The 24,230-nt window shown below is 41.8% G+C and overlaps 1 protein-coding gene across 1 annotated transcript in view; it reads right to left on the reverse strand.

The window, feature by feature from the left end:
• Window positions 1-24,230, reverse strand: part of COL6A6 (collagen type VI alpha 6 chain) — a 174,179-nt gene that overhangs the window by 83,775 nt on the left and 66,174 nt on the right. Inside the window, exons 9-14 of the mRNA XM_005675709.3 lie at window positions 22,172-22,741; window positions 11,737-12,080; window positions 11,576-11,654; window positions 6,231-6,385; window positions 2,702-2,794; window positions 1,313-1,366 (exon numbers count right to left, since the gene is read on the reverse strand). Coding sequence (XP_005675766.2) covers window positions 1,313-1,366; window positions 2,702-2,794; window positions 6,231-6,385; window positions 11,576-11,654; window positions 11,737-12,080; window positions 22,172-22,741 — 1,295 coding nt within the window. The remainder of the gene's footprint in view (window positions 1-1,312; window positions 1,367-2,701; window positions 2,795-6,230; window positions 6,386-11,575; window positions 11,655-11,736; window positions 12,081-22,171; window positions 22,742-24,230) is intronic.

Raw genomic sequence — 24,230 nt, forward strand, 5'->3', positions numbered from 1 at the left:
CCCTTGGTCTGCAAGGAGATCCAACCAGTCCATCCTAAAGGAAATCAGTCCTGGATATTCACTGGAAGGACTGATGTTGAAGCTGAAATTCCCTGCTTTGGCCACCTGAGGCGAAGAACTGACTCATTTGAAAAGACCCTGATGCTGGTAAAGATTGAAGGCGGGAGGAGAAGGGGACTACAGAGGATGAGATGGTTGGATGGTATCACTGACTCAATGGACATGGGTTTGGGTAGACTCTGGGAGTTGGTGACGGATAGGGAAGCCTGGTGTGCTGCAGTCCATGAGGTTGCAAAGAGTTGGACATGACTTAGCGACTGAACTAACTAACTAAACATCATTAAGTGATGCCCATCAACTAGAAGACACCTCCAAGTCTTTCTCAGAGTACTCGAGACTCCCAGAACTCTGGGTCTCGCAACTTAGTCTCCTCTCACTGTGTCCTGGATTCTGGCCATGTTGACCGTATGTCATTCTGCAAACACACAATTCTCTGACTCAGTTACACACCCTTGATCACACTGTTCTCCCTGTGGTAGAATATTCTTCCCCCCTTAGCCTGGAGAAAGCTCTATCTGTCCTCAGATGCCACCCAAGCATTACCCCCTATCTGCAGCCTTCCTCTCAGGCTGCCACCCGAGGCGGTTCAGTATTTGCACTTCCCCACCCTATCACATTGCACCTCATATACCTCGAGCAGAGTTCTCGTGTGTAACAACTAGACCTACTGCTTCTCATTTGTCTTTCCACCAGTCTGGAATTTACCTGAGATAGAAGCAATCTTTTTTTTTTTTCTTTATTTTTATTTCTGTGGTCTAGCACTGTGCCTGGCACATGGAAAGATACCTTAAGATGTACCTGTTAAATGAATGATGAGTGTATTTATGATGAAGTCTTTGATAAATAATGTGATAAACTGTGAGATGCTTGATATACACTTATTAAATGGATGGATGGAAGGAAGGAGGGAAAAGGAAAGTAAATGGATGAATAGATACAAGAAAGGGCAAGGTCCTAGATAAACAGTGTGGTGAGTGGGTTTACTTGTGCAGAGTGGAAGGGGGAAATGGCAGTGATTTGACTCTCCTAGTGAAAAAGAGACGTTTTTCACTGAGTTGATTATACAGTGTTGGTGGATAGTCCAAGAGGGGACAGTAGGTTAATAAAACACTGGTGACCTGGAAAAACCTCAGACTTTGCGAATGAATCCTTAGAACTTGACTTTTCTCGCTTCCTTCTGAACTGATACAAATGCTTTCATAGTGTAGATATGTTCTTAGGAATAAATGGAGCTGGTTACACCTTGACTTACAGCGGTGCCCTCCTCTCCCAGGTAGCCTTCACTGCCTTTAAAACCTGGAAGTCCCTGGGAATAAGGAAAGGAAGAATACATTAGCAGTCCGTAGACCAAAACTCAGAGGTAATCAAGCAAGAATTCCTCAACTTCACAGTTTTACTTTATGTAGAATAGTATGAGTTTGCAAAATACAGCCCCCCCGCCCCCGAACCTAAGCTTCATTTACATGCATAAAAATAAATGGAATTTTGAGACAAGTATCCAGATAACTCAAGGGTAGGTATGTGAGAAACATATTTTCCATAGCTCTCTCTGGGGTTTAGAGCTGGGGTTTATAGAGCTGGAGTTTTTTTCCTAGACAAACATTCAATGAATACAGCTATATTTGTCCCAGGCTAGAATTCTCCTCTTTTCATTAAAAATTCTTTTTGAGGATTTATGCTACATGTAAAAGAGACCACACATATTTCTTTCCATTTTTCCTGATACCTGTTTAAAACAATTCTACCATTCTCTGTACATGAAATCAAAGCATTCAGGAAATAATTAGTACAAAAACTTTCTTCAGAGAGACAGCCATGGTGATCTGGGAGTTACAGTGCTATCCATAAATTATCCAAAATCAAACACATGTGTAAATGAGTAGTACTGAAATTGTTAAACACATCTATAGTATGTTTATGCATATTTGAACATTTCTTCAAAGCCCAAATCATATTTTCACATAAGGGTACATTAACTTCTTTGGGTTAGGAAATACATGAATCTGTTGCTAGTTAACTGTTTTTAGACTTGGTCTGTTTTTACTTATATATTTCTGGCAGTATTTTGGTCTGGGTAGAGCTGAATGAAATATCTTGGCATCTCTTGCTGTGACAGGGTGATCTGATCTAGCTTTTCAGCAGACTACACAACTTTTTCCCTATCTGATTTAAATGACTCTGCAGCCATTAAAAAATGGAAATTAAAATGACTCCTTATTTAGGAGGCTTTCATTATTCAACATAAGGGATCCCAGTTGGTTTTTCTGCATCTTGTCATCACTGCCAGAACACTGGATAATCAACAATCTAGGCAGTCTCTCTCTCTCTTTTTATTCTTTTGGCTGTTCCGCCTGGCACGTAGGTTGAAACTACACTCCCTCAGTGGAAGCATGGACTCATAACCACTGGACTGCCAGGGACATCCCATCAGCAGTGTTTCTCTTGATGCTTATATAAAAAGGTTTTTTTAAAAAAGACTCCAATTTAGAAAACCAAGAAGCCTATGTAACTTGACATAGAAGCAGTGTGATAAACGGTTACCTCAAAGGCTCTACCTGGGAGCCCTTATTTCTACCTAAACTCGTTTCTGGAAAACATACTATATTCAAATAAAATGAGCCACTATTGCAACTAAAATCACCGTTTTCCCTGCTGGTCCAGGGTCTCCCCTTGTGCCATCTCCTCCGATGCACTTGCAGAATAGACAGCAGCACGTCCTCTCCGCAACATTGACCTTGAGGAGGGTAGGAATACATTACACTTGGTGGTATCACCGCCCAATCGCACTCACACCCAAGCTCGAGGTGCCCTAGAGAGGGTGAGGGAGACAGGCTTCACCTTTCATCCTTCCTTCCGTGGTCTGCATTCTCCACCATATGAGGAGTTCAGAATAAACTCAAAGATGCTTTTGTGTTCTCAAAAAAGCATCAGTTTTGCCACAGCCAACTCACTGCACACTAATTTATTAATGGGATCTCCTGTGCCCACATTGACCATGGTATTGTTAATTACCCCATATAATTCTGCCCCTAACAGTTTGTTCAATAAAAAGAATACATGCTGTTATTTTTCCTTTTCCTGTTTTGTAAAATATTTGTATGCTGGAGAATTTAGACTCTGTCCATTGTCATATTGCTTGGCATGGAGTTCAATGGTAAATGCTTCTAGAACAGTTTGTGTAGGACAGGATTTCAGAGACACCAATTATGTGTTCACCATTCAGAAGCACTTGCTGTAGAGGGTGGGCATATGAAGAGATTTTATACTCTGGTTACATTTTCTACTCTGGCCAAGAAGCATGTTATATATTTTTAAAATCTGAGTGAATTTCATCCCGGACCTAGTTATTTGTCCCCTGAAAAACTGACCTAGTCCATCACATTTGGGGGCTTCTCTGTGGCTCAGTTGGTAAAGAATCTGCCTGTAATGCAGGTGACCCAGGTTCACTTCCTGGGTCAGGAAGATCCCCTCTGGCTCACTTCCTGGGTCAGGAAGATCCCCTGGAGAAGGGAATGACAACCCACTCCAGTATTCTTGCCTGGAGAACAATTAACCCATAATATTTATTTTAAGGAAACTTCTGTCTGCGATAAATACTGTGATTTGCCTCAGTGGGGTAGAATCAATCTTTGTGTTGAGAAGTTTCCCATCAAAATTCGAGTGTGATGAAAAATGAAAATATTTTGTTATAACCATTTCACAATTTCTCCTCTAAATTGTTTCTTTTTATGTACTGTTTCTTTTCTGATACTAGAAAATTCTGTCCCCCCCGCCCCGTAAACCTCAGAAAACCCAATAAAACTTGAAATGTGGGAAACCAAACAACAACGATAACAAAATGGATTCTGTGATTTCATATTAGATGAAATCAACTTTCTTTGGATCACTAATGTCCTACAGCATATTTTACTATTAATGTTAAAATGGGCTATTTCTAAAACTAAACAATTCTTATACAGTATTGCACTTATGTGACATCTAAAAATTGATAACCTTGTCTGAAGAATAACTTCCTCCCTCTATGAATTACCAGTTTTAAATTACAAATTTCAGAGACAGAAAAAAATTTTGTAAAATAGATGCCGTTTTCCCATGTAGAAAGGAATTACAGCAAAACTTCCACATTAAGTTACAAGAAAACTTCTATATTCTCTAAGTAATTATTTTTACATAATTACTACACTGAACACACTGTTCAAATATCTATATGCAAGATCTATTGTCAGAAGATAGCAGGAGAATGGATAAAGAAGCTGTGGTACGTATATACAATGGAATATTACTCAGTCATAAAAAGGAATACATTTGAGTCAGTTCTAGTGAGGTGGATAAACCTAGAGCCTATTATACAGAGTGAACTAAGTCAGAAAGAGAAAAACTAATATCATTTATTAACATATACATACAGAATCTAGAAAGATGATACCGATGAACCTATTTGCAGAGCAGCAATAAAGACACAGATATACAGAGCAGACTCACGGACATGGGTGGAAGGCAAGAAAGGAGACAGTGGGATGTATGGAGAGAGTTAACATGGAGACATATACATTATCATATGTAAGCTAGATAGCCAATGGGCATTTTCTCTATGACTCAGGGAACTCAAATCAGGGCTCTGTAACAACCTAGAAGGGCGCGGTGGGGAGGGAGGTTTTAGAGGGAGAGGACTAGATATGCCCATAGCTGATTTACATTGACATTTGGCAGAAACCAACACAGGAGTGTAAAGCAGTTATCCTTCAATTAAAAATAAATAGAGCTTCCCTGGTTGGTCAAATGGCAAAGAATCCACCTGCAATGTGGGAGACTGGGTTTGATCCCTGCGTTGGGAAGATCCTGTGGAGAAGGAAATGGCAACATACTCCAATATTCTTGCCTGGAGAATCCCAAGGACAGAGGAACCTGGCAGACTACATACTGTCCATGGCGTCTCAAGAGCTGGACACGACTTAGCCACTAAACCACCACCAAAAATAATTAAATTTGATTATAAAGAGGAAAGTATCAGGAGCCAGCACCTTATTGGCAAGTGTCTTGAAATGCTGATTACAGATTTTAAAAATTATAAGCAAATTGCAAATTTTCACTCTCTCATTAAAGGTGAAAGTAGTCACAGATAACTTGAAAACCTTCACCAAGCTAGTTTGAATTCTTGTATGTTTCTAAAAGAAAAAGGATAGTGATGCATCTTATTTAGGGATTAGGTTCTAAAAATAGATCATAAGGCAAAAATTTCCATCAGTCAAGACAACCTTTAAACATCTTTTCATCATAAAGTACGACATGGGAGGTCCATCATCACATCACTCGTTTTTCTTCCAAGATTGGAACAGATGTTATTTTTTCAACTGAACTCTATGGAATCAGCTCTATTCACAGGCCATTTGCAGAAAGAACACATATCTTAAACAGCAGAATCATATTCAGTGTGGTGAATTTTGGCATCTAGTATCTGCAAGGAATGTGAAAACCAGCTGACTGGAGGATCAGCCAAGTCACTCTTACAGCTCAGACACCCTGTGGTGGCATATTTATTGACTGCAATTTGGGCAGGATTATAGGTGCTATTAAGTTTCTTCTTTCTTCTTCATTTTCTCTTGGCCAAGCATATCAATTAAGCATGCTTTCAGACATAGACAACAAACTTATGGTTACCAAAGGGGAGAGTTGTGGGGGAAGGATAATAAGGAGTTTGGCATTAACATAAACATACTACTATATATAAAATAGATAACCAACAAGGACCTACTGTGTAGCACAGGGAACTAGAGCCAATACTTTGTAATAACCGATAAGGGAAAAGAATCTGAAAAAGAATATGTGTATATATATATATATATATATATATATATATATATATATATATCCATATATATATATGTATAACTGAATCACTTTGCTGTAACCTGAAATTAATACCATGTAAATAAACTATACTTTGATAAATAAATAGAGAACAATAACAAAAAGAAACATGCTTTGACATTGCTCTATGATATGATGTTTCATTCAAAACACTCCCTCATTTTGGCTTTTCACAAAATCAGAGAAGCCTGGTTCTACTCCCAAACGAGCAAAATTAGTTCACCTTCATAAGCCTAAATATGAACCCTATATACAAAACAAATAGAAAATTTAAACTCATGAGCCTTTTCTGAGTAACTCACCAGGTGCTTTGACAATTGACTCCCAAGATCCCTCATCCCAAGAGTGAGCTGTGTTCGGTACTCAAATCCTCTCCCAAATTCAATGTACAGAAGATCAGCCAGGTCGCCGGAACTGGTGGGTCCGTCCAGAGCAATAGTGATGAGGGCATTCAGGCCTAGCCAACACAGTCAACAATTCTCCCATTAAGCAGAGCAGGGCTCCTTTAACCTCTTCGCATATGTATGAAAGTTGCTATTCCAGGAAGCCAGTTGCAAGAGGAACACTCATCTTACCCTCATTCCTGCTCCCCAACCACACACTGTAAGACTGACAAGTGACAAAGTCATCACTAGCGAACAGAAGAATTTCCATTTTTCAAAACTAATTAGATTGGAGAATAATTTATATAACAAATTATAACAGATCCTTGAGGTTTCTGATGACTTAAAGTAAAATGTGATGATGTGATGTGAAGTCGCTCAGTCATGTCCGACTGTTTGCGACCCCATGAACTATAGTGAGTTGAAAAGACTCCACAGAGAAAAGGGAAGCCTCCTGCACTGGTGGTTGGAATGTAAATGGGTGCAGCCACTATAGAAACATTACAGGGGTTCTTCAAAAACTATAAACAGAGCTATCACATGACCCAGCAACCCCATTCCTGGGAATATATCCAGACAAAACTATAATTCGAAAAGATATATGCATCCCCATGTTCATAGCAGCACTCTTCACCATAGCCAAGACATGGGAGCAAACTACATATCCATCAAGAGATGAATGGATAAAGGTGTGATACATATCGTATATATATTACTCAGTCATAAAAATAAGAATGAAATAAGGCCATTTGCAGCTACATGAATGGACCTAGAGATTGCTGTACTAAGAGAAGTCAGAAAGAGAAAGACAAATACCATATGGTGTCATTTATGTGTGGAATCTAAAATTCAACACAAATCAGCTTATTCACAAAACAGAAACAGACGCCATGCTTGAGTCTTCACAAACATAGAAAACAAATTTATGGTTACCAAAGGGGAGAGGAGGTGGGAGGGATAAATTAGGACTTTGGGATTAGCAGACAAAAACTACTATACATAAAATAGACAGCAAAGTCCTGCTATACAGCACAAGGAACTGTATCCAATACTCTGTAACAGACCATAGTGGGAAAGAATTTGAAAAGGATTGCATCTCTATATATCTGAATCACTTTACACTATACCACAAACCAACACATTGTAAATCGACTATATTTAATAACAGCAATAAGGAATCCACAGAGCATACTAAAGCACAGAAAGTCAAGAAAGTAAGTATTCTAAATTTTTGCCACTTGAAAGGGAGGTCCTTTGAGCAGCAGTGGGGTCTTCATCTGGAAGCTTATCAGAAATGCAGAATTCCAGGCCCCATCCAGACCTGCAGAATCAGAATCTATATTTTAACAAAATCTCTAGGTGATTCACATGCACATTAAAGCTTGAGAAGCATAACTCTAAATGACAATCCGGTTGGAATTACATGTACAAGAGACAGTTAAAGATCTCTTGTAAGGCAATTAGGAGCAAATGTCATATAACCAGCCAGAGCTGTGACTCATAGACTCTGGAAGTTTATAGATTAACACATTTCAAACAAAACTTTTAGAGACTAAGAAAGAGTTGACTTATTTTATAAAGTAAGGACATTAAATGGTGATAGTAATAAGCCGGGCAATCATCAGGGTGGAGGTAAGCATGCAACAACTACCCTCTCATTTATTGATAATTACTATGTGCCTAGACGTTGGCTAAGTGCTTTACGTGCCTTGCCTTATTTTTAAGATATAAATACAACATTACAGGTAAGTATGATTACAGCTCTGTTTTACAGATGGGCAAAGGTTTTCACCAGACAGCCCGACTCCAAAGCTTACACTCAAAGGACATTTTAATAACAAAAATGTACTAAAGACATAATAATAAAGGCCAGTCCTAAAGTTGGATAAATTTAGTTTATGAAAACATAACTATTTGGCATATTAGTAGGGATAGGTGAAGAATTCTTTGGATGGGACTTGAAAACCAATGGATCAGAATAGATAAAGAATATTCCAAGGACGTGGCAGAGTCAAGAGTGCTTTCTTATGGAAGGTTCCATATGACTTTGAGAGGGAAAGGAGAGTGAAGAGAATGTTTCAGGGATACAGTGGAGAGGCTCAAGTTCTGCAGGCAGCAAACAATGTGGTTGCTGACACGAAATAAAGTAAGAAATACCAACGGATAGGGTGCCTAACTTGTCCTAGTTTGCTGGAACTTTCCTGGTTTGAGTGCTGACAGTCTCTGGTTTGTCTCAAGCAAACAAAGACAGGTCACTTCCAAGAGTGAGAATGATGGGGAGAAGCGGGATCGGGGCTGGGAGAGGCCACGAAGAGCGCCAGGTTCATCAGCTGGTGTCTAATGATCAAAAGGAGGCATGCCAGTGGGCCTACCTCTAAGGGGAAAAGATCTCACATCTGATATTTCTTGTAAGTTCCAAGAAAGGTAGAAGTTTAAGAGTTATGAGAACCATGGGGTTGTTGATTTGCAGGAAATATGCATGTAACTATAATTTGTAACTCAGGTTTCCCTGGTGGCTCAGATGGTAAAGCATCTGCCTGCAATGCTGGAGACCTGGGTTTGATCCCGGGGTAGGGAAGATCCCTTGGAGAAAGAAGTGGCAACCTACTCCAGTACTCTTGCCTGGAAAATCCCATGAACAGAGGAGCCCAGTAGGTTATAGTCCATGGGGTTGCAAAGAGTCGGACACGACTGAGCAACTTCACTTTCATTCACTTTCACTTGTACTTTTCTCAGGACAGAGGACTTCAATCCTGATCTTTCTGGACTCATCTGGTTCATATGATCTTAAACAAAGTGTTTTCAATTCTTAAAAAATGAATTAAGAAAAAGAAGCTTTCAAAAATTGGGAGAATAAAGAATCACTGAATAGATTCTAGAGTACTGGATTTTTTAAAGTGAAAAAACGGATTCAAACCCCAATCTCCATGGATTGGTTATAAAGCGATATCCGTCCCTGAGGATCCTTTACTCCCGGTCTCCTCTTGTTCCATGGTGATGGCTCAGTTTACATGTACAGAGTCCGGGCCTCAGGTTAGAGAGGCTCTCTTGGGTTAACAGATCAAGGGCTCAGCATCAACTCAGCATCTATGTGAAACGTGGGAGGTCACAGCCAGAGGTGCTCTCTGTTCCAACTGGGAGACATTCAACAACTGTCAAAGAACATTGTGGCCCACACCCTTTTATCTTTCCCACTGAAAGGCTATAGCTGGCATGAGTCCTCCAACCTTTACCTCTTTTTCAAAGTTGTTTGGGCTATTTGGGGTCCTTTACAATTCTACATATATTTTGAACCATTTTTTTTGTACACTAACAAATATCTTGCTTTGATTTTGATTGTGACTTAACTGAATCTATAGATCTGTTTGGAGAGATCGACATTTAACCATATTCAGTCTTCTTTATCATTGTTTTAGTAATTTTCAGCAAACAGACAACTATATTTTATTAAGTATATAACTTGGCACTTCCTGTCATGTGTACATTGCAAATGGCTTTTTAAATTTTGTTTCCCACTTTTTCACTGTCAGCATTTAGAAATACAATTGATTTTGAACACTGGAAAAAAATTCTAAATTTCTGAGGATATTCAAAATCTAGCTTCTGAAGTCAAAACTCATTTACCAGTTTTCCTCAGGAGTTGGAAGAAAGAAGATCGGTCTTAGAAATCTGGGTGTTCCAAGAGAAACTTTCTGGAGAAAACTCTGATCATGTCTGCAAAGGTACATCTTCCCCAACAAAAGAAAAGCTGAAATTGAAAAAGGCCTTCCTATCCACCTGAGGGTCCTGTTCTCAGTCTTCATTAATATTTCCTCTTCAGATCAAGAATAAAGGCCAAGACAGTAGAATAAAGAGAAACAGCTTTAGTAAATACAATAAAAATAAAACCCTTACCCTTCAGCTGTGACTTCAGTGAATTTTGCAATCTGTTTAAGACGGAGGAATAAGAATCAGTGAAAAGGCAAAATCTAATGGTGGCTCAGTGGTAAAGAACCTGCCTGCAATGCAGGAGACATGAGAGACGCAGGTTCAGTCCCCGAGTCGGGAAGATCCCCTGGAGAAGGTAATGGCAATGCACTCCAGTATTCTTGCCTGGAGAATCCCGTAGACAGAGGAGCCTGGCGGGCTATAGTCCATGGGGTTGCAAAGAGTCAGACACAACTGAGTGATTAACACTTTCACTTTCAATCCACCTCTAGTAGTTAACCAGAGAGACAGGTCAGATGCCCTCAAAGCAGAGCCTGAGATAGCCATTTAGATGCTCATGATTTATTGAGGAAGCCCTCTCTAAAGAAGGGAACAAAGGTAAGCAGGGTCAGGCTGGGGAAGGCACTAAGCAAGACAGTGTTTCAGCGAAAGTCTAGCTTCAGCCTGATCCCGTGGGGAACTCTGGAGTCTGAGTTACACCATACAATTGGCATCCAAGCCTCTGCACTCCACCTGCTGCCCGAAGACGGGGACAGGGAGTAACCTTCCAGGCAAGGCTGGTGAAGGGCAGTTCCTCAGAGAGAGACGGAACCTGCGGGTAACATGTGAGCAGCCAATACTCATAGCAGCTGGACGATGAGGAAGCCCGTCTGTAAGGGGGTCTGGGTGGGGTACCAGTAACATCCACTTACAAAAATCTGTTTCTATTCTTAGTCAAACCAAAACATGTGAATGCATTTTCCTACCACTGATCCATATTTTAGTACAAATGGACAATAAATCAGAATGAGCATTGGTTCCTAAAGCCAAAAGCCTGGTGCCAGAGCTTGAAAAACTCATTAACACCATAGTTGGTCCATTTGTCATCTGAGAGCAGGAACTGATTATGAAGTCCCAAGACATGAGTAAACTTGTCCACCAATGCTTGGAACTCTGAAAACTTTAAGAGTGTTAGAAGAAAATTATCCAACCCTCCCATTCCTTAGTCAAGCAGAAGTATACATGGCTCACTTCTGCTGGCACTTAAGACATAGAAATGTTAGATAGCTTGGAGCAAGGGAGGCAGGAACATACTCCAGGAAAGCTAAGGAAGAAGAAATAAAGTAATACGAGAGAAAGGATAAGACACTGGATTCAGTGCTATTTCATATGGGCAGGAGGAAAAAAGTAGATGCTGAAATGTCGTGAGAGCTTGCTTGCCCTCCCAAGTGCGTTCAGAGTGGAGAGGCCGCAAATTCAGTGCTGTCTGGGAGTCTGCAAATGTAAGAGCCAGGACTCGGTTTTGAGATTACAAAGTTCGCCAACACTCCTTTCCCAGCCCTCCCCATAAGTGGTACCTTCTTTTCTAAGTTCATCAGATTTTTGTTCAAGCTTTTCAATATCATCATCCAATCCATCTGAAAATAAGAGGGCCACCTAGGAGAGTATTCAAAAAAGAAAAATGAGTAAAAAGGGTCATTGCAACTAAAAACCAATAAATAAAATAAAACTAAGTTACCTTTCCCCGAGCAGCTGACTTATTCTGAAAAGCATCCCACAGAGAACTCAAGTGGTTTGTGTTGAGAAGAGATGGTCCTTTAACTGTTAAATCCTTCAAGCTGTTCAGGATATTTTCACTGTAGATCTCAAACTTGGGGGAATATTTTTCTGCAGCATTGGTCACTTGAAAAGCCACACTAACCTGAGCCTCCGTGCCCACCTCACAGCTTACCCCATTGAGGGAGCTGATGACACGTAAGATGTCTTGAAGATAGGTTTCCATCCAGGACTGGCCTTCGAGCAAAGCCTGCCCATTCTGCTGAGTTGAGATGTCAAATCCCACCACAACATCCACAAAGCAATCTAGGATTCAAGGGAAAAGCATATTGTATCAGACCAATAAAGAACTTTATTTGACTTATGCATCATTGCCTGAAGCCAGTGTGAGGAATCCTGCCCGTGACAAGGTCATGAGGAAGGAAGCTGACATATGCAAGGCGTGCTCAGACTTCAGGGGCCCCTCTGGAAATTCCTAAGCATGTACCCCAACAAAAATCTGCCGGCTTTTGTGCTCTGCTTTTCTACTCTTCTGACATTTTCTGGAAAAAGTCAATTCAGGGCTTTAGTCTTCTGCATTTGAAAGAGTGTTTCAATCCAAATACCCCTCTGATGGCTTTCTAGCCTGCCTGCAGGACTCCTACAGCTGCGCGTGTGATTGTTTGAGGCCTCCTGACCGCAGGAGTCACAGGAAGCTTAAAACATCCTAGGAATGTAGGAGCTTCCGAGGAGTCAAAATCTTTAGAATAGGACTGATTAAAAGTTTCATTTGTTGAGTCAATGCTTGCTGCCAAATTTTCATATCCTTTATTTGTAGATATAGTTGGTATACAGAAAAACAAGTAGTAGACCTGGTATTAGCAACATTAGATCTTTGAGTTAAGTACCTTCTTTGTTATAACCCACTGCACCTTTGTTCTATAGAGATGTAACTTTAATGCTTTAAGGAGATGCAGATTAAAGAAAAACACTTCAGGGGAAACAAAATTTACATTCATTAAGGAAGAGAGCCAAAAAGTGTTAACAAGCCTCTTGGCCAGAAGATAATGTAAATCACCTGAGACCTTTTGTATACAAAATGATATACAGAAAGAGTCTGGGTTGCGAACGCTACATAATTTTGTGTTACTCATTGATCTCCATGTTTTATCAAAAGTATAAAAGGCCTTCTGAACAATAAAGGATGGGACCAGCTTCTCGGATCAGCTTCTCGGACTAGTCTCTTGGCCTGGTTTCTTGGGAATCTGGCTCCCCCCGTGTCTTTCTCTCTCTTTTTTCTTCTCTCCCTTTCCCTCTCTCTGCTCTTTAACTTCAGGCTGAATCTCCACCTGGGGCGCGGAGGCTCGCCAGGTCTACTTACTTGCCCTGGCTGTTAAGACCCGCGCGAAAGGGAGCTTAAGGTGAGGCACCCTTAGATATTCAAGCGGGCGCCGGTGGCCCAACGTAGATGGTGCAAATTCCTTGTCTGGAATTTTATTGGCCTTCCGTGTAAACCAAGCTATTCAGCCCTCTTTCTCCACTTAATCTTCTTACTACACTATAGTTTCTTAATCTAATCTTATATTAATAAATAAACAAGTCTTTCCGCGCCAATGCCGTCCACCCTTCGAATTCCCTGGATCCACCGGGGCTGGACCCCGGCACATCATGGTTAAATCATGAGACTTGGAATTCTTGTTTCCATCCCAGTTGTAAAGTTGGAAAACAAGGAAAAATGTGAATAATGGAAAGGCTCAGAATCCCTCTTTCACAACCTGTTAAAGTGGGTTTTTTTTCCCCCCAGCATCTATAAAATCTAGATGATTCTATAACAAAGTTCTGAAAGATTCCATTGTGTCCACTGAAGAAGCTATGAAGAGTCACTTAAATAGCTGAAACATGTTGTGGAAATGTTAATAGTCCAAAAGAGAAAATTCATTTCATGCTACATGTCAACTGAGGTCATTCAACAAATATTAAATTATAATTATAAGGGAAAAACATTTGAAAACAGAAAGTTGTTTAGAAAAATAAATTAAAAAAAGAAAAACTCCTACAGGAATGATTTTGATGATTTAATCCCTGAACAGAAAACCACTGAATTACTAGAACACATTACTGTCTTCAAGGAAAACACTCTCTTGTGAAAACACAAAGATGCCAAAATGTCATCACTGAGTGTTCCTAGGAACTATCCTCTTTAAAAATGGAGTATTTTAACTTTTTACCTAGATTACTAAAATTACAGACTCTAGTAAATAAGTTCCTGGTGTTTATTTAACTAATTCAGATTGATGAATGAGTCCATGATAATGTGATCAAAGAAATGGAATTTGGGGAACAGTCCAGAGGTGGCAGTCATATGTTTAAATACAGTCAGAGAGAGTGGGTCATATAAGTCAAGTGGGCTCTCATGGAATGGCCTTGAAGACTCTACAGAGATGTCTGCCCTCAAATCAAGAGCCCTTCAGAGCTAGCAAGAGGAGGCAGAGATGGTTTAGGAAGTGGGCTAGGAAGAAGGCTAAAAATGGATTTCCAAGGAGAAATAATGAAGGATGGTAGTAGAATAGCAGGTTCAGTTCAGTTCAGTTGCTCAGTCGTGTCCGACTCTTTGCGACCCCATGAATTGCAGCACGCCAGGCCTCCCTGTCCATCACCAAACTCCCGGAGTTCACTCAGACTCACGTCCATTGAATCAGTGATGCCATCCAACCATCTCATCCTCTGTCATCCCCTTCTCCTCCTGCCTCCAATCCCTCCCAGCATCAGAGTCTTTTCCAAGAATAGCAGGAGTGGGAATCAAAAGCGGGTTAGGACTGGCTACCAAGGGTGGTAAAAACAAAAAAACTAGTGCTCTGAGAATCTGACAACTAGCAGTAAGGAACCGCGGAGTGGGGAGGCAGACTTTAGTTTCAGTACTATACAGGTCACTACTGCGTTACTACTAAACCACTTCTGCCAAATCTCTTTACCTCTCTGAGCATTAATTTTCTTGTTTATAAAAGTAAGAAGATTATATATTTCAAGATAAAAGTACAAAAGAACAAGGAAAAGAAAGGATTGGGCAAGACAGTAACGGTCTCCTGGTTCCCTGCCAAACTCCAAAGCTGATTTTAATTATCTGACTTATAAAGAAAGTCCTTAATTGGAGTTAATGATGGCAGAGTTTTAGTATTAAGAAACACTGTCCAACAAATGAACTTATTTAAGAAACAGACTCACAGACGTAGAGAAAAAACTTATGATTGCCAAAGAGGGATGGGGAGGGTGGAGAGACAAATTGGGTTAGTAGATACAAACTACCATATACATAAATAGAAAAGCGACAAGGCCCTACTGTGTAGCACAGGGAATTATATTCAATCTTTTATCATAAACCATAATGAAGAATAATATGAAAAATAATATATATGTACAACAGAAATTAACACAACATTGTAAATTAGCTATACTTCGATAACATTTTTTTAAAAAGAAAGAAATACGGTCAAGATAGTAGGGTATATTAATAAGATTAATAAGATTAGAAGACAGATTCTGGAGAAAACACTTATTTTAAGTGCAAAGTTGGGCTGTTGGTGGTTATTAGCTGGGATAAGAGAAAAATTGTGTTGGAGATTTAAAAGAAGGGGATATCTCGGATGAAAAAAAGAGAAAGAAAGATCTAGAAAATATAATTAGGTAAGTGAAGTGAAAGTGAAAGCCGCTCAGTCGTGTCCGACTCTTTGTGACCCCATGGGCTATACAGTCCATGGAACTCTCCAGGCCAGAATACTGGAGTGGGTAGCCTTTCCCTTCTCCAGGGGATCTTCCCAACCCAGGGATCGAACCCAGGTCTCCTGCATTGCAGGCAGATTCTTTACCAGCTGAGCCACTAGGGACGCCCACAGTTAGGTAAAGACCTAGTTTGTATATGTCCGAGATCCGCTGTCAACACACACACCCAGGAGCTGGACGCCTGTCCCCTGGAGAGCCTCGGCAGCACCACTGCTGGCTCTCCCACACAGTGTGTTCTGGGCAGGGTTTCACACAGCCTCCATCCTCTCCCTGCAGTAGGTCTTCAATGACTCTGGTCCAACCCATGTCCAACCCAACCGAACTCATGGCTCTGGCCCCTTCCACCACTTCAGCCACAGACTCAACACACTGCCGCTCCCGTGTCTGACTTTCCAAAGGGCTGGATAACACAGTTCTGTGGTGTGGGAGCACAGCTCTCCATGGGGTGAACTGTGAGCAGTGAAAGGCAGAAGGTGGGAAGGAACCAGCAAATAAGCGGCTCTTCTTCCCCTGATTGGCTGGTCTGTGCAGTGTTTCTGGGACTTCCCATGTGACCTTCTGCAGGACCAGCGTACCAGTGATGCCTTCTCAGAAGCTGTAGCGAGCTTGGTAACACACATCTCATATTTACTTTCTTTTTTCTTGTATCACTCATTCTTGCTTCCCCGGGACTGTACTCGCACTGGATTACTGCCACATAAACTGAGCTTCAAGCTCTGCTTTCTAGAGAACCCCATTAAGACAGGGACATACAGAGATCCTCGTCAAGAAAAGTTGGAAATGACCATCAATTTTTTTTTTTATATTTCCCATATTCCTTGAGTCAGTTCCTGAACGTGTGTCTACTTCATCCTTATCAGACTGGCCTTTGGTTGAATGTCCTTTTGTACTCATCTTCCTTGATGATGTGAAAGATGAGAGGTACTCTCGATTCTTTTGCTACCTAGTCATGGCTCCATGCCAAAAAAGGCAGCACGTCCATATCCTGAAAACTGCTGGGGGCCTCCTCTGGGTGGTTAGAACAGGCAGACTCCAAGAAAAATCAGGAGACTAGCATGGATGAAGATAAGGAAACGGTTCAGTTTAGTTGCTTAGGGGAATTTGGTGTATATTGAAGCAGTAAATTGAAATACATCTCTGAACTGCTAAACGATTAAAGTTGCTGAACCAAGGAACTCTTGGCCGACTGTCCTTTTGTGAACTAAACTACTCTATCACTCCATGCACCAGGACTTATAAAATCACTTCAAGATACCTTTGGCAACACGCTGTGAGAGTTACTAAGACTCACTGAATATTTACTCACGCTTGTTCGCATGCATTCCTCATGTGTCCCTATGACACACGGAACAAACAGAAATGCTTCTAATACGCATTTTGCAGAACAAGATGCTGTGGCTTAGAGAGGCTTGCCCGAGGTCTCACAGTTATTGTGGACCTCGCATGTAGGAATCAGATCCAGGCCTATCTGGAGTCCCTACACTGAATGACCTTATTTTCACCACCTCCTGGGTGGCCAGTGATGCTAGGTCATGCAGGTTTCAAGTGCTATATTATGCTGCTGGAAGGGACAGCCTAGCAGTGAGTGGCTTTTTTACATAGCAGAAGCTTTTGAGATATAAAGCTTTTGTGATGTCTTAACAAGTTCCAGCAATTCATAGTTGAAGCACAATACTTATAACACGAACACCAGATAACCTAGATAGCAACTATGTCAAGAAAACCTAGACAGCCACTATATCAAAAAATTTAGCAACCCACAAATAGGTTGGAATCAGACAGAAGAAGATTTTAAAGTTGCTTAGTTTATAGCCTCCAGTAAAATCTGGGGCAGGCTTCCAATATTCCTTAGAGCTCCCTTTTCCTCATTTGTAAATGGGAATGAAAATACAAACCACAGAGAGTTTGGGAGTTTAATGAGATAATGCATTTATAATATTTGAAAATGCTTGACCCTCCTTAGAGGCACAAGAAATGCTGATGTTTCCCTCTTATCTCCATGCAGCTAACCATCCTTTCCCATAAACTAAATCCTAAGTACAATCAGAGAAACAGAAATAATTTAACTGCACAAATGAGAAAACTAAGAAAGGCTAGTGACTGCTCCAAAGTGGTGCATGTTTTAATAAGAAGCAAACTGGATGTTCAGGCTCTGAATCTGGTTTCTTTTGAGACACATCAAGCTACTGTCTGATATCCCTTGATTTGGGAGTTTATTGCTCAAGAGGAGCTGGTATCCTCCACTATGTTTGTACAGGCTTTATCAGCTGTATCATCCCAGCCTCATTAGTGCTCAGACCACAGCTCAGCCACAAAGGCCTCACACATGCTTGTTTGTTACAGTAATCCCTTGAATTATCTTTAAAGTGTACTTTTTTTATTTATTTATACATTCATGACTTCTGTTTTGACTTTCCGCTTGGCTTTCTTTCACCCTATCAAGGACAGATTAAATAGTTCCAAGATAATTTTCAGCCTAATATGAATACATGGAAATGGGTATTTCATGTGAAACAGGAAATTCATGTGGAAGGTTTGGCTGAAGTCACCAGGCACATTACAAAGTGTGGGAAGAAAGTGGAGTGCAATCTACATAGACAATTCTGACCAACGGCAGGACTCTTAAACTTTGGCTCACACACTGGGCCTTATGGAAGGTTTGTGCTCAGAGCCCAGAAGATTTACGGAGGGGACAGTTGGTGTGCCATGAGTCTCTGCCCACAAGTGCAGACACACACACACAAAAGAGGACATAATGTTCTCTTTAATTGAAGAGAGAGGCGCTTTGAGAGGCAACCTGGAGATGATACAGCCAAGAAATTATGAACAGTAAGATATGATGTCATGCTGCTTTCTGCAAAGGAGAGGCACCCACACTGGAACACCGACACAGGGGGGCTGGAACTTCCAGGGTTTCCTGGGTGCCAGGAGCCAGCGTGAGGAACTCCGCCCATGGCAAAGGTCATGAAGAAGGAGGCTTGGCATACGCAAAGGCGTGATCAAGCCTCAGGAAACCCCGTTCCAGAGCATCTACCCCCAAAACCAGAGTCTGTCTACTTTAGTGTTTCATGCTCTCGCCTACACCTCTGACTTTATGGCGGGCTGTTCCCCACCGGTTCCCTCAGAGAAGGAGTAAACATGCAGCTCCAAGTCAATAAAAATTCCTGGGCGTGACAAGAGTGTTTCAGCTTACAAACTCCTCTGAAGTTTATCTAGCCCGCTTGTATAGGTTCGTCCGGCTGCATGTGATTGCCAACCTGAGAGGCACGAGATGTTTTAGACTTACTAAAGGCAAATTCCTTTGGGCAGTTGGAAATTATTAGTATAGTGGGCTTGGTGAGGAAGTATACTGATGAAGGGTTTTTCATTTGTTGTGTCAATAATTGCTGCTAATTCCCTGCCCTGGGTGGGACAGGGGTGTCTCAGGTCAAACCTCTCTGCTGACAGACTAGCTTGTGTGATAGGATTATCCATACTCTTGCCACTACGCACATGATTGTTTACTACCTCTTAACCATAAACAGCACAGAGAGTTTTGAAGTATTTTGAGAGTCTTAATTAGCATAGGGCTTTTGTTATTGTTGAATCAATGATTGCCGCCAGGCCTCCATATCCTTAGGTACCTGGGAGTATATTAATCAATGTATTTGGAATATAGAAAAGGAAATATAGTAGTTTTTAAGGTTAACAATACTAGGCTTTTTGAGTTAATGAATTTTCTGTTTTGTAATAGATCACTGTACTTTGTTGTAAATCACTGTGTCCTTGCTATGTAAACATGTATCACTATCTTATCACTATCTTAAGACGAAATAGATCTTAAGGGGAGCATTGGTGAAAGGATTTTCATTTGTTGGGCTGATGTTTGCTGCTAAATCTCCATATTCCCTGCCCTTATAATGAATATAACTAGCATATAGGAGAAATAAGTATTAACTTTTAAGCATATAGGAGAAATAAGTATTACCCTTTAAGATTAATCATGTTAACCTTGGGTTAAATAAATTCCTTTCTTGATTGTAACTCACTACACCCTCACCCTATAGGAATGCAACTTTATTTGGAGGGTGGTGCCTGGTTTAAGAAAAAACACTCTTGGAAAAAATAAGTTTTTTGGTTATCAGAAAGAAAAGGTCGTAAAAGGTCAGCAGGCGTCATGGCCAGAAGATGATGTAAAACCCCTAAGATCTTTTTTTATGTAAGGCACCTGATTTTGATAAAGGTCAGGACTGCTGACCCCTGCGTGACTCTGTATTCATCCCTATGCATTACAAAAGGTATATAAGCAAACCCAAAAATAAAGAAATCGGATCAGTTTCCGGAAAGACTGATTCCCCCATGTCGTTCTTTCTTGCTCCCCGTCTTTCTGGCTGAATTCCCATCTGGAGCGTGGGTGCTCGCCATGTCTACTTACTTGTCCCGGCTTTCAAGCCCCAGCGAGAAGGAGCCCAAGGAGGGGCACCTTCCGATATTCAAGTGGTGCTGGTGGCCCAGCGTAGATGGTGCAAATTCCTTGTCTTGGAATTTTATTGGTATCCCACGTAAACCAAGTTATTCAGCCTCTTTTTCTCTCCTACTATTTTCTGGCCAAATTCCCATCTGGTGCATAGGTACCCACCAAGCCTACTAATTTTGCCTGGGCTTCTAAGATCGGACCGGGGTGCCTCAGCGCCTCCTCTCCTTCAGGAGAACGGGAAGACGCCTGCGGCCTATGTAGGTGGTGATTGGTATTCCATGTGAACCAAGTTATTCAGCCTCTTTTTCTCTGCTAATTTTCTAATCCCTCTTTATCTGTAATTAAATAAGTTATTTCCAAGGACGCCGACTCCGTCCCCACCTTCGAATCACCCTGGATCCACCGGGGCTGGACCCTGGCACCTGGGGAAACTGACACATAACTGTTTCCCATGGAGTTGATACAGCTGCACATAAGAAAGAGCTGTGTTGGGCTTCTCTGGTCTCCCATCCAAGAAGGCTGCCTGGAGGGGCAAAGAGATAGCAGCAGATAAAGTGGGCTGCTGCTGCTGCTAAGTCTCTTCAGTCATGTCCGACTCCGTGCAACCCCATAGATGGCAGTCCACCAGGCTCCTCTGTCCCTGGGATTCTCCAGGCAAGAATACTGGAGTGGGTTGCCATTTCTTTGTCCAATGCATGAAAAGGAAAAGTGAAAGTGAGGTCATTCAGTCATGTTCGACTCATCACGACCCCATGGACTGCAGCCTACCAGGCTCCTCCGCCCATGGGATTTTCCAGGCAAGAGTACTGGAGTGGGTTGCCATTGCCTTCTCCAAGATAAAGCGGGAGGCATCCCTGGGTGCCCCGAAGCTGAGGAAGGCATAAGGGAACAGCTGGAATTGAGAGATGCCCACTTTCCTCAAGGGACAGATGCACCTGATAAATGTACAGAAGGGGAAGTCTTTGAAGCAGTCATGAGTGGGCCCAGTTTAGACAAGCGTTGCTGAGAAAACGGAGTTCTGAAAAGTGCCATCAAGTGAAGAACTTTCCTGATCCTCTGGCCCATCTCCCTTGTCCAGCCCATGCTGGAGAGGTTGGACACCACGATCAGTAAGGAGATGGCAAGGCCTGGGAGGAGGGGGCAACGTGGGAGGTGGGGGATGAGCGCTAAAATGCCAACCAGCTAAAATGGTCATGGTGATTGGCCTGCATCAGGGAAAGCACAGTGAACTTGACTGAGTGTAAAGTCTGAAGAGTTATCCAAGGATGGACATATCACCAAGAAGAGGTCCACTTACTTCTTTAAAGTGACTGGGGGCAAGGCAAGAGCTGACCCCATGAATAAATCAAATGGGTCAATGGTAGACAAAAGTGAAGTGACTTGATGATGATGTTCCAGGTGTCATGTTTATTCAAAGTCATGTTAAATATGTGTTTCCTCATTTCATCTTCACAACGATCTTTTGAACGAGATGCTTTGTGGTTCATTTTTACAGATAAGAAAATTAAACTTAGGAAAGTTAAACCACTTGCACAAGAAAAAGTGACTATTAAATGGGCATTTATAGTCCACTAACCCCTCATCTCCAGAGCTGCCTCTTAACAACCGTGTAGCTTTCCTCTTCCTGGTGGAAATCTAGGCTTACTCTTTACCATAGGTAGTCATACAGAATCACAGCCAACCGAGTGGGGACTTTTATAAAAATAGAAAAAGTTATTTCTCCTTCAAGACCTTTTCTTCCATCTGTTAGAAAAAATGTCAAAATGTGCTAATTTTTAAGAAAATATTTACCAACTTCTGCATTGAAGTTTCACATTAAGGCTCTAAACTCTAAGATATTCCCTCACTACCTGTGGCAGCAGTTGGCAGCCCCAGTGCCAGGAAACCCAAATCTGTCAAATAGCTTGTTTGGGGGGAACACATTCTTCAGCCTCTGAAACCAACCAGAGTGTAAACAGGCCTTGTCCTCACACCTTCAGAAGGTGAGGCATTCCCATCACAAAGAGGGCATATGCTCCCAGGAGAGGAAAACTGCAAGAGTCTCATATCCTGTGTCTCAACCTACAAGGGACAGAAAACACTTGATAACTGTGAAAGGTTCCATTTGAAATCAACAGGCACGAATATGCATTCTCCCCACAGCCCCAGAGAAGGCATAGACCCTAGGGACCTGTTGGATACTCACTGCTGTCACCCCCGGAGGTACAGATGTTACGGACAATCCTCTTCTTGACCTTCTTCAGTTCGTCAAAGTTGTGAACTGTCAGCTTCTTATCGGCGGTCCCGGTGATCTGAACGAGCTGCTGGTCATCCACATCCCCGATGCCCACAGAGTAAATGTCGACGCCTTTGTGTCTCAGCTCTTCGGCGGCCTGAGCCACCTCGTCTTGGGACTGGCCATCCGTGAGGACCAGCAGCACCTGGGGGGTACCTGTGTGGATCCGGCTGCCCATGTCCGGCCGGAAGTAGTGCCCCACCTGCCGCAGGGCAGCGCCAATGTGGGTGTATCCAAAGATCTGCTTGATGTTTTCAATCTGAAATGAGATCTCCTTTTTGCTGATGAACATTCCCAGGGGGAACTCTGGCCGGTAAGTGTGGCTGAACTGGGCAGCTCCTATACGCACTCTGTTGTTACTGATATCAAAGTCTTGAATGACAGATGCCAAGAATTCCTTCATCTTCCTAAAGTCATCCGGATGAATGCTGTTTGAACCATCCATGAGGAACACAAGATCGACTTTTTCAATTTCACAGTCTGCAAAGAACACAACAACAAAATCAGATCGTTATTATTTCTCTAACTGAGCAGGGGAAGTCAGATGAACAAGACTGGAAGCTGACTGTGGCTCAGATCACGAATGCGTTATTGCAAAATTCAACTTAAATTGAAGAAAATAGGGAACACCGCTAGACCATTCAGGTATGACCTAATCAAATCCCTTATGATTAGATTAGATTAGATTACATCTGATACACAGAGTGCCTGAAGAACCATGGATGGAGGTTTGTAACACTGTACAGGCGGCCATGGTCAAAACCATCCTCAAGAAGAAAAAATGGTTGAAGCGCAAGCTGGAATCAAGATTGCCAGGAGAAATATCATAACTTCAGACATGCAGATGATGCCACCCTCACAGCAGAAAGCAAAGAGGAACTAAACAGCCTTTTGATGAAAGTGAAAAAGGAGAGTGAAAAAGTTGACTTAAAACTCAACACTCAAAAAACGAAGATCACAGCATTTGCTCCTATCACTTCATGGTAAATAGATGGGGAAACAATGGAAAATGTGACAGGCTTTATTTTCTTGGGCTCCAAAATCCCTGCAGATGGTGACTGCAGCCATGAAATTAAAAGACGCTTGCTCCTTGGAAGTAAAGTCATGACCAACCTAGACAGCATATTAAAAAGCAGAAACACTACTTTGTTGACAAAGGTCCATCTAGTCAAGGCTATGGTTTTTCCAGTAGTCATGTATGGATGTGAGAGTTGGACCATAAAGAAAGCTGAGCACTGAAGAATTGATGCTTTTGAACTGTGGTGCTAGAGAAGACTCTTGAGAGTCCCTTGAACTGAAAGATGGTCAAACCAGTCAATCCTAAATGAAATCAGTCCTGAATATTCATTGGAAGGACTGATGTTGTGGATGAAACTCCAATATTTTGGCCACCTGATGCCAAGAGCTAACTCATTTGAAAAGACCCTGATGTTGGGAAAGATTGAGGGCAGGAGGAGAAGGGGACAACAGAGGATGAGAGAGCTGGATGGCAGCCCCAACTTGACGGACATGAGTTTGAGTAGACTCTGGGAGTTGGTGATGGACTGGGAAGCCTGATGTGCTGCAGTCCATGGGGTCGCAAAGAGTTGGACATGACTCAGCGGCTGAACCGAACTGATAGAGAAATGCTATTTCTGAAGATGGTGTTTTAGCTTATGCCACCCTGTGGTCCCATTAATTGGAGAAAAATCAGAGACACACAACCGTGTCACAAAGTCAGTGTGAGGATAGTCCCACATCCTTTTGGGCTTCTCTTTTCTGTTTGGCTTCACACCATTTTCTTTTCTGAGATGCCGGAGAACTGGAGGTGCTGTGACAGAAAATGAGTTCTCACCTGCAATCTAGGCTTAACTTCCAGAAAGCCCATTGCCAGTAGTAGCATAACAAGAAAAATAAATGACACACCCACCCAGGGATGCGAACAGACAGACAGATGGTCTTTATTATTGACTTGGCCTTGCTGGCCAGT

Source organism: Capra hircus, chromosome 1 (assembly GCF_001704415.2).
Source record: "Capra hircus breed San Clemente chromosome 1, ASM170441v1, whole genome shotgun sequence".
Taxonomy (NCBI): Eukaryota; Metazoa; Chordata; class Mammalia; order Artiodactyla; family Bovidae; genus Capra; species Capra hircus.